General features: G+C 35.0%; 1 protein-coding gene across 1 annotated transcript in view; it reads right to left on the bottom strand.

The window, feature by feature from the left end:
- Window positions 1-3,175: 3,175 nt before the first annotated feature.
- LOC107565971 (kelch-like protein 5) overlaps window positions 3,176-10,973 on the bottom strand; it is a 46,618-nt gene continuing 38,820 nt past the window's right edge. Inside the window, exons 6-11 of the mRNA XM_016251314.1 lie at window positions 10,787-10,973; window positions 9,123-9,347; window positions 8,294-8,456; window positions 7,963-8,175; window positions 4,099-4,270; window positions 3,176-3,587 (exon numbers count right to left, since the gene is read on the bottom strand). Coding sequence (XP_016106800.1) covers window positions 3,531-3,587; window positions 4,099-4,270; window positions 7,963-8,175; window positions 8,294-8,456; window positions 9,123-9,347; window positions 10,787-10,973 — 1,017 coding nt within the window. The 3' untranslated portion in view covers window positions 3,176-3,530. The remainder of the gene's footprint in view (window positions 3,588-4,098; window positions 4,271-7,962; window positions 8,176-8,293; window positions 8,457-9,122; window positions 9,348-10,786) is intronic.

Below are 10,973 nucleotides of genomic sequence, written 5' to 3'. Positions count from 1 at the left end.
AAAACTGAAATGGATCTTGGGATTTAGAAAACCAGATCAAAATACCAAAACTGTTTTCTCTAACTTCTCAAGCTGCACTTTGTACACAGTATGGGGTTTAAGAGTGTGCCACTAAAACACAAACGCACACACAAAACATGACATTTCAAAAAAGAATGAAAAAATGAGACTGGTGAAAAGAAACCCTGAACAGAAACAGATACCCTGAGTGGAAACCAGACATAGTTGTGCAAAATGAACAAGTGCACTGAAGAGATACAAAGAGCTGGTTTAAAACTCTAAAGCTTAAATTCTCTACTGATCTGCACCTAACAAGGGGGGGAAAAATTCGATCTCACCATCAAAGAAAACGCTCTGGGTATACTGCAAAAAATAATTAACTTAAGTCAATATTTTTGTTTGTTTGTTTTACAACATCTATTGAACAAGATAAATGTACTTGGGAAGAAAAATAGAGAATATGTTTTGGTTTTTTTCTAAACCCATAAGATTATTTTTCAAAACCCATTGGCAAATTGTTTTTCATTGTTCATTGCAGAAACCTCACTGAATTTGGTTAGAGTTAAGCTTAAAACAAATTGCCAATGGCAGAACTATAATTTATTTCAAATGCAGTCTGAAACAAGTCAACGATGAGATGACTTTTGTGTAATGCTAAATTCAACCAAATCTGTTCTGATGAAGAAACAAACTCATCTACATCTTTGATGGCCTGGGTGTGAGTAAATCTTCAGCAAATTTTCATTTTTGGGTGAACTATTCCTTTAATTTCTTAAACTATTTTGCTTTTTTTTTAAAGAATGTTTAGATATTTTACTTTTACAAAAAATTGACAGTGCACATGAGGGAGGGAAGGTTATAAAAAATCATTAATTTTGTACAATAATATTTCCAAAACTGCACATTAAACGATTTCTCCAAACTGAATGTTCATGTCTCATGCTGATGAATTGATATTTGTGTATAGTATATTTTTCCATGTATCTGCGGTTCATTGAAAGAGAGATGGAATTTGGGATGTAAATCTAAATCATGGTTAATCTGGTCTTTTTGCCTTTGTTCTGCTCCCCAGCAGAATTGATTTCCATTAAATGGACAGTGACCCAGAATCCAGCTGTTATTGTGGAGATGAATCACTGTGCAAATATAGAAATACTATAAATAAAACATTGTGTAAGCCATGAGGAAAACCCCACAATAACCATTATTTACAATGATCTTCTTTTAATCTTTGGCTAAAGCTTTCCTTTGCTCAGCAGGGGAACAACATCTCAGTTTGTGTGGTTAACTTCCTCCACTGAGCACTGGGATGCGTTTCTAAATTCAAAAAATAGAAAGAATGATTCTTGATGAGTCCTGAATATGCATTAGACCTTGTTATGACGTGCATTCTCTGAGCTTGAAGCGGGTTGGGGAATAAGGGCACAGTATAATGAAGGATTGTGTTACTCCCTTGTAGGTATAATTACAATATTCCCACGCAATATTGCTGACATGCTCTGACTGGGTTTGGGCAGGTAAATTAAATATAAAGTCATGCGCGCTTACAATGGCCTGGTAATGTCAAAGTGAATTCCACTCTCAGCATGCGGCCCGATTTCAATCTGGTCTTTCTTCCCAATTTTGGTCCTTCCATCCATAGCGTCTACCCACGTTCCTCTCTTATCTTTTCACCCCATACTCTCCATTCTATTTGCCTGTCTAATATAGACAAATTTGCTAGACTGTTGCAGAAGCTGCTCAGTGATCAGTACCATTTGATCAAATCTCAAAATCTCTCTTTTCTACTTCAGGCCATTTGTTCTGACCTTGCTGTTCTCTAGAAAAAAAAACCTGCATGAAGATGAAAATCTCATCAAGAACCACTATCACTTTTGATTTCACTGCTAAAGCATTAATAATAATGCTTGGTTTTAAAAGAGACGGAAGGAAATACACACACATACACTAGTTTTCTAGTTCTCTCTCCCGCTCTCTAGTTCTCCCTAGAGACACTTTACTGCACTCCGGCTATTCTTAGACAACAGGCCATTTCTACAGAGAAAATTTGGCTGTGCACTTTATAGTTATGTTTTAACTGACTGAATATTTATTTTTTATATATATATATATATATAATTTCCACTGTTTCTTCTCTGTGATGTATTAAATATTGTAGTTGTAAATTCGGGTGATAAGCTACCAAAGTAATGCTATCTAAGTGTAATATTTAGTTGTAAATAAATAAGTGCATGTATATACATAGATACAGTACACAGTACTGTTCAAAATTTTGGGGTCAGCAAGATTTTTAAATGTTTTTGAAAAGTCTTTTGGGCTCAACACAAATACAGTAAAAAAAAAAAAAAAAAAGTAATATTGTGAAAAAAATCCTACAATTTAAAATATCTGTTTTCTATTTTCATATATTTTAAAATGTAATTTATTCCTGTGATGGCAAAGCCGAATTTTCAGCAGTCATTACTCCAGTCTTCAGTGTCACATGATCCTTCAGAAATCATTTTAATACATGACCATGGACCACAATACCAGTCATAAAGAGATTTATACATAATCTGAAAGATGAATAAATAAGCTTTCCATTAATGTATGGTTTGTTAGGATAGGACAATATTTGGCCGAGATACAATTATTTGAAAATCTGAAATCTGAGGGTGCAAAAAAATCTAAATATTGAAAAAAATCACCTTGTCCAAATGAAATTCTTAGCAATGCATATTACTAAACCAAAATGAAGTTCTGATATATTTACGGTAGGAAATGTACAAAATATCTTCATGAAACATGATCTTTACTTAATATCCTAATGATTTTTGGCATAAAAGAAAAATCGATAATTTTGACCCATACAATGTATTTTTGGCTATTGCTACAAATATACTCGTGCTACTTATGACTGGTTTTGTGCTCCAGGGTCACATATACTCATTTGGAAACATTTTTTATAATCAATGAAAAGTTGAAGTACTGCTTAAATTATTTTGTGGAAACCATGATACATTTTTTCTATTCTTAAAAGAAATGAAAAGAAAATGTATATTTTATCTGAAACATTTTGTAACATTATAAATGTCTTTACTGTCTCTTTTGATCAATTTAATGCATCCTTGCTGAATAAAAATATTCTAATAAAACCTTACTGACCCCAGGCTTTTGAACAGTAGTTCATATATATATATAAATATATAATGGTGGTGACTGTGTATAGGAAACATGAAACATGGAGGGATATATAGATAGGCGAATGGATGGACATAGGCATTAAATTAAATAAACCCTGTTCATCAGAGACGGACAAGAGGAAGTCTTGCTCTTGATGTGCACAGCTATAAAATAAACTGCTTTTAATAGATAAATACATACTAGAAGTCATAAAGGAAGACCACAGTTGAGTATTCAGCTGTATGTCAGTGAGTTTCTCTGCTCTGGTCAGCAGATGCTCAGATCTGTCTGGAGACACAACAACCAGAGCACTGGAGGCTTACACTGTAAGACGGTCACCATGGAGATGATTGACAGCAGGAGGCATTTCAAAGCTTCACCGCAACCACACAAGCCCCGGCTCGACCTAAACACAACGGCGCCACCTAGAACAAAAACACAAATCTCAATTAGAGAGAATGGATACAGCTTCACATATGGCATCTGTGGCAGTGCATTTATGGGATTGATGTTCTCAATGATGAATCAATTTCTCTCTGTCAACACACACTCTGCTTTATTGCTCTCTCTGCCGCTAACGTACACAAACATACATCGTTACCCACACGCATCCCGAGGCTTGTTTCTTACAAACGAAACAATATGAACTCTCAGCATGTGGGCGAAGGAAACGTCGCCTAAAAACATAACGAGAAATTAAGCCCAGGAGAAATCAGCCGGTTGCTATAGCAAGGTAATAACAGACGCTGTGATGCAGAGAAGAGCTGTGCTTCTGTCAAAATGATGGGAGGCCCTGCATTTGCATAATGAACAAACAGCACCAGGAGGAACGAGGCAGAATCACACCGTAACAGAAAATGGAGCTATTACTTGCACATGCGACACAAAGGGAAGAAAGTCAGACAGATGGACAAAACACGAACTGTATGTGTTTACCTGTGTCCACTCATTGGTTTGGGGGTCGTAAGCTTCCACGGTGTTTAGATACACCTGACCATCATAACCACCGACAGCATAAAGACGGTCCCCCAGAAGACACACCCCTACAGCATCTCTGCTGAGGCTCATGGGAGCAACTGCTGTCCACATGTCTGTCTTTGGGTCATACCTGAAAGAAGAGGTCAAACAGATTAAAATCAGCCATGTTGATTTACAAATATGAACTACATTTATATTCCACTCGATTCTGCCCTCTCTGAATCTCAAGTGCCAAATAAGTTGGTTTTTCTGGCAACAAACCCATATGTGACCCTGGACCACAAATTTTTTTTAAATTGAGATTTATACATCATCTTAATAAATAAGCTTTCCATTGATTTACTGTATGTTTTGTTAGGATAGGACAAATTTGGCCGAGATACAACTATTTGAAAATCTGGAATCTGAGGCTGCAAAAAAATCTAAACATTGAGAAAATCACCTTTAAAGTTGTCCAAATTAAGTCCTTAGCAATGCATATTACTAATCAAAAATTAAGTTTTTCCAATAGGAAATTTACAAAATATCTTCATGGAACAATAACTTATTAATATACTAATGATTTTTGGTATAAAAGAAAAATTGATAATTTTGACCCATACAATGTTTATTGTTGGCTATTGCTACAAATATACCCATGCTACTGGTTTTGTGGTCCAGGATCACATATAAAAATTGCACACAAATCCATTATTATTTATAAATAATAGATTTAAATACCCTAACAAATCACTCATGGGTGTGCAGACATCTTCAAATTGGATTGTATGACTAAACCCACACTGAAAAAAATAACTAGTAAGATTTACTTAAAAGAATTTTGGTAACAAATTGCACTAACACATTTTAAGTACATTTTACTGCTCTAATATCAAGTACAACTTACTCACTATTATTAACCCCTTAACTGTCACTCACATTTTTGAACAGACATGAAAGTGCACGATCCAAACTTAAATTTGTATAATTCATGAACGAAAACATTTTGTAACATGATATTGATGTACCATTTTCATGGTAATTGGAATCGCCAGGACAATTTTTAATATATCTCCAATTGGATTCGTCTGAAAGAAGAAAGTCATATAAACCTAGGATGCCTCGAGGGTGAGTAAATCACAGGCTAATTTTCATTTTTTTAGTGAACTAACCCTTTAATTATTCGTATTTTGGATACATAAAATGCTAGTTTTGAAATTCAGCAAATTCAGCTTCAGCAAAAAAAAAAAAAAATGAATTGGCTGTTTTATTCTATAAATGTTACAAATGTACTTTCTACCAATATTATTTCCACCACATAATTCTATATTAAACACAATACAATATATATATTTTTTGTAAAGGTCCACAATGCCCATAGTTAAATAAACACCCCTACAATATATAGTATAGGGTGGGTTGACAAACATTGGTCATACAAAATTTCCATTCAAAAGTTTGGTTAAAGATTTTTTTTTTTCAGCAATGATGCATTAAACTGATCAAAAGTGACATTAAAAACCTTAACATTACAAAATATTTATATTTCAAAAAAGTATCTTCTTTCCAGTCCAAGGTATGTTGGACTTGAGTAATGGATGCTGAAAATGCAGCTTTGCCATTACAGTAATGTATTAAAATGTATAAAAATAGAAAATAATTTTAAATTAATAAATAATATTTAATAATAATAATATGTAATAATATTTCACAATAATTCCATTCTTACTGTATTTTTAATCAAATAAATACAGTCTTGGTGAGCATAAAAGGTTTCAAAAACATTACCAAATCTGTAATGAGCAAAACTGTGCAGCGAAACACACATAAAATATACAGGTAGGAAATGTGCATCTGTGCCTCTGTTCTGTCAGAAGTGAAGGACCTGCCAAGCAAATGTTGACTGGCAGAGACTGAGAGCAGTCTAGGTGCAGGAAATGTTCAGCAGACAGATAGCTCTTTTAAACAAAGATCCAAGAGACAGACAGAGAGACAGACAGATGAGAAAAGATGATGAGCATGAGTCAGTCACACTAAAATCCTAATACATTTCAAAACATGACCAAGTGGAAATCACACTCAGAGGCCTACTAACCACCCAGAAAAACGATCCCAGTTGGCTGACGTTAGCTAAATGTACTTACAACATGAAGCAGCTCATAAAATCTAAATGTTGTGGAGCACAGTGTTCCTTCTCTCAGAGAAAATCTTTTATCTCTTCATTTATTTAGAAACTCACTAAGATAAAAAGTCTTTCTTCACAATGTCATGCATAAAACACAAGTGGGATTTTACCTATGCTTCTGTTCAAATGGAATCTCAAAATCTTTCATTAAAACAAGCTCCAGTGTCATGTGGTGCTCAGATGGTGCAACGAAGGAATAATTGGCACTTCACATATGAGCTTCACTCATCATGAAGTTGCTGCTGCCCAAATCAATTGACTCAAACACATAAAATGCTGGCACATTTCAGAAGTGCAACTTAAGCATCATGATCAATTACTACAATGTGTCAAATACTAACCTGATGGAAATCTGGCTCATTCTGCTCTATAGAAACACTACAATAAAACATACTTCATGTATTAAGTGGCAGTCATGAGCATGTGAGATTCCCGAGGTCACGCTCTGTAGTGCCTTTTTAAAAAACATAAGTTCAACATATAATAAATAATATATATAAATAAATCCACATTTACTCCACCTTCCTGCAAAGCTGCAACTTTAAAGTTTGTGTTGTTGTTTTTTTGTGTGTGTGTATATTTGCATGTCTTTTGATCAGTGGTGAGAATGAAGAAATGCCAAAATGGGTGGTTTTATGACACATGCTCACTAAATGACAGACAAAAAAGAAGAAATCTACAGAGAACATATGGCACTGAATGTCAGAAAAGAGTGTACATCCTCTGACTCACTCTCGGCTGTGAAACAATTAGGGGAAAAACCTCATACCCTTCACTAACCTGCACTACAAGTTTGTACAGCACTCATTGAGTCAGTTTCTCTTTAGGAACTCATCTGTAGCACTTTGATGTAAACACATTTGTTCTGGGATTTCTGTATTGTCTTCTTGATGTTCTCCTTGGGCTTTCAGACCTAACCATAGAATATGACTATATTTAATGACATATACTGGCATTTCCCATTTACACAACCTGAGAACATTCTTGTCTTTCTTTGGGGGAAAAAATATCATACATTTTGAGGTTTCTCAGAATTTCTGAGCTGGTGGGTTGTGACCCAAAAATAGGTCTCATGTCTGTGACTAAACATTTAATTGTGCATAGAATAGAACTGACAAATAAATAGGCTTATTGATTTTTAATACTACAAGAAAGCATTTTTAAAAATGGAAAATGAAATGGAAAAAAAGAAAAAAATTCTACTATTACTATAAATAAAAAAATACTTTATTTTAAGGTGTCCTTGCTACACATTACAAGTACTTACCATTATAATAACAATAAATGATGTATAATTACATGCAAGTAACCCTAAGCCAAACCCTAATCCTAACACTAACCATATAGTAAGTACATGTAGTTAATTAATATTACTTATATAATTACACTGTAACAAGGACACCTTAAAATAAAGTGTAACCAAAAATAATATAATAAGACTAATTTAATGAAAAATTATTGTAAAAGTGTAAAATTGCAATATTATTATTTATGGCCTATAATATCTGTCTTAATTTATTAATTTTTAAAACATCAAACTTTTATTTTGGCAAAAAACTACAGGAAGCCTTTTAAAGCTCCTCTTTTATTGACAACAATAAGGCTTGTGCCCTTAAATGTTGACCCTGTTCCTGACCTTTTGATTTTGGTCCTCTTACCTTTCGACGCAGTCTGACAGTCGAGATGCTAAGCTTGAAGCTGGGGCATCATGGCCACCGATAGCATACAGAAAACCATTCCACGTCGCTACACCAACTCCGCCTCTGCGTTTAGACATGGGAGCACAGCTGCTCCATTTGTTGGTGTGAGGATCGAAACACTCCACTGATTTCAGACATGAACTTCCATCACGACCACCCACAGCATACAGCCTTTAAAAAAAGAGACAGAAAAAGCAGAACATTATAGATTAAACAGACAAACAGCATTTTAATGGCAGATATGGAGTCTGTTCAGTTAGAAGCACAGATTTATGCTGTCAATGCTTACTTGCTGTTTAACACTGCAACTCCCACAGTGCTTCGAGGTGTTGCCATGGATGCAACAAAGCTCCACTGGCGAGCTTGAGGGTCCCAGCGCTCCACCGTGCTGAGATAACTCCAACCATCATGACCTCCCACTGCATACATGGGGCCTTCTAACACTGCAACGCCTACAAACATACACACAAATGATCAGAGATCACACATAAGCCCTCATATGCCTTTTAAAAATTCTACAAGTCTAATATGCTTGAAAAAATCATGTGGGGCTTTATGCTTTTTGTGATGTGTAAACTTTTAGCGCAGAATCCAGTCATAAACATAGAATATACAGTGTAACATGGAATGCCATTAAATCAATAAATAGAGCGTCTATTAAAATAAAACCACAAAAAGCATGTTCTGTGCATTTTGTGTGAATGAATAAAAGTTTTATCAAATACACACAAACCAAAAGTCTTCACTACAACTTGTCAAAATAAGAGTTTGGTTTTACTTGAAGAAATTATGACAGAAATATATTAATATTGTACAGCAGAATGTAATTCTCAAAATAATAACAATAATAACGTCTATTAAAACATTAGTTTTTAAAGGAATATCACACAATCACAATGTTCATCTAACACATTGTTTTTTGATAACAAATTTGTATAAAATCATAAAACACAGAATCCAAGAAAATTAAAACAGAAAACACAAAATTTGGAAAAAAAAGAGAAAAAAAATTTCATAGAGCTCTAAATATTGTGTGAAGCAATTCATGATAATTATTATGAAAAGTTCAATTAGAATACTAAATGAAAATTATTCAAAGTTATAATGTCATTCCTCACCCAGGCCGTGTCTGTGCGTGGACATGGGGGGCATGACGCTCCAGCTCTTGCTACGGGGGTTGTAACACTCCACTGTGTTGAGAGTTTTGAGGCCATCTCGTCCCCCAACCACATACAGGCGGTTATCAAGAACCGCTACACCGAACTGCAGCCTTCTTCCACTCATGACAGCCACCTGCCGCCATGTGTCCCTCCGTAAACAGTACTGCTCAATACTAGTGGCCCCTTTAAAAACAATTACAATCAGTTTAAATGCAAAGATTAAAATATATTTATAAACAAAACACATTCACTAAAAAGTTTAACAAGTCTTAATATAAAGATATATTTTTCTAATTTCAAGGCTGTTTAGGCATTCTGGGTACAGATGAAGCACAAAAGAGAGACACATTAAAAAGTCAACCCTGTTTTTAAGAGAAATATCATCTATGTGTTAATAGGTTAAGATAAGAAACAAACAACAGGAAGTATAAAGCCCTATGGGCCGAACTGTGGAAGCAGAAGTCTCCATGCTTCTTTTCTAGCAATTCAGCTAGTTTTGCCTTCTAAAAAATTGACTGTAATTGCTGAGCAAGATTAGTAAGAATGAGTAAGATTAAGGAAGCTATAGTAGAGATCAGTAGGGAAGATACAGAACTTCTTCAAATAAATCTTGTAAATCTGGTTCTGCTCCTTTACAGATCAGTGCAACGTTCAGTGGCAGAAGTAAAAATCCAATTCACTTTCCCCATAAAGAATGCATCAAGTTGTCAATACCATAGAAATGAGAACCACAACAAAAAGGCTAGCAGTGAAATCACACAAATGCCGCATTAGAAATTATAGAATAAAAATCAGTCTCCCTACAATTTTAAACACCATTTTTTGGATATAGCTATTTGATTTTTTTTTTTTTTTTTTTCAATTAAATTACTTTTCATGGTTTCAAACCGTTTCATGGTTTGCAAAGTTCCAATGGACTTCATATAGTCTTTCTGTCACGAATTCAGTCCATGGGCTTCCGTTTATTCACCACCAGAGGTCACCCTTTCTCTCTGATTTTTAAATACTTTTTACTTCTAATTCAAGTCTGTAATGCTGCGATTCATCTCAGAGCTTGGTGGTTTGGTTCATGCTTTGGAACTCTTTGAGAAATAGGCCTATTATGAAGTCCCAATGAAGAACAGGAATGGAACAAATTGGGCTGTCACTATGGCTCTCTATACACCAGTCAATACAAACTATGAATCATATGAATCACCTATATGATTCACCATTAACACAACACAGCTCTGAATTCAGTTAATACCATTCACCTTCAGCCTCATTGAGCATACAGTAATGCATAATTCAGGCCTTCCTATTGAAAGAGCACATCTGCAAGTACTTAACAGATCAGACCTTTCACCATACTGAGGACACAACCCTCATTTAAATACAAACTTTTGTCTCATTTTTGACCTACTCGCGTGTAAAATGTTTAATGTTTAAAGCACCATTAATTCAAAAGACTCAAGGTTATCCAGTGAAAATGGTTATGTCTCGGGCATTCCATTGCACTAATGGATAAAGACAAAGAGAATGAACAAGGGAGAAATGGGGGGCTACCTTGTTATCAACCCACATACTTTTAGATTAGGAATATAGAACTTTAGAAACAACAAAAAAGGATATGAAAGGAATACCTTTTGTGGCATCCATGCCACCCACGGCGAAAAGTGCCCCAACAGTGGCCTTGCGTGGACGTGTCCTCGGGCTCTGGAGAAGCGGCCTTCTCTCTGGCAACAAATGATACTTCATGGCCTCCATTACCAGCCGCTGACACTCCACACTGTCCCTTAGCAATGGATTTGCCTCCATATCAGCTAAAAA

This window comes from Sinocyclocheilus grahami, unplaced genomic scaffold (genome assembly GCF_001515645.1).
Source record: "Sinocyclocheilus grahami isolate Dianchi unplaced genomic scaffold, SAMN03320097.WGS_v1.1 scaffold1037.1, whole genome shotgun sequence".
Classification (NCBI taxonomy): domain Eukaryota; kingdom Metazoa; phylum Chordata; class Actinopteri; order Cypriniformes; family Cyprinidae; genus Sinocyclocheilus; species Sinocyclocheilus grahami.
Note: the sequence above shows the minus strand (reverse complement) of the source record. Positions and strands in the feature narration are given on the sequence as shown.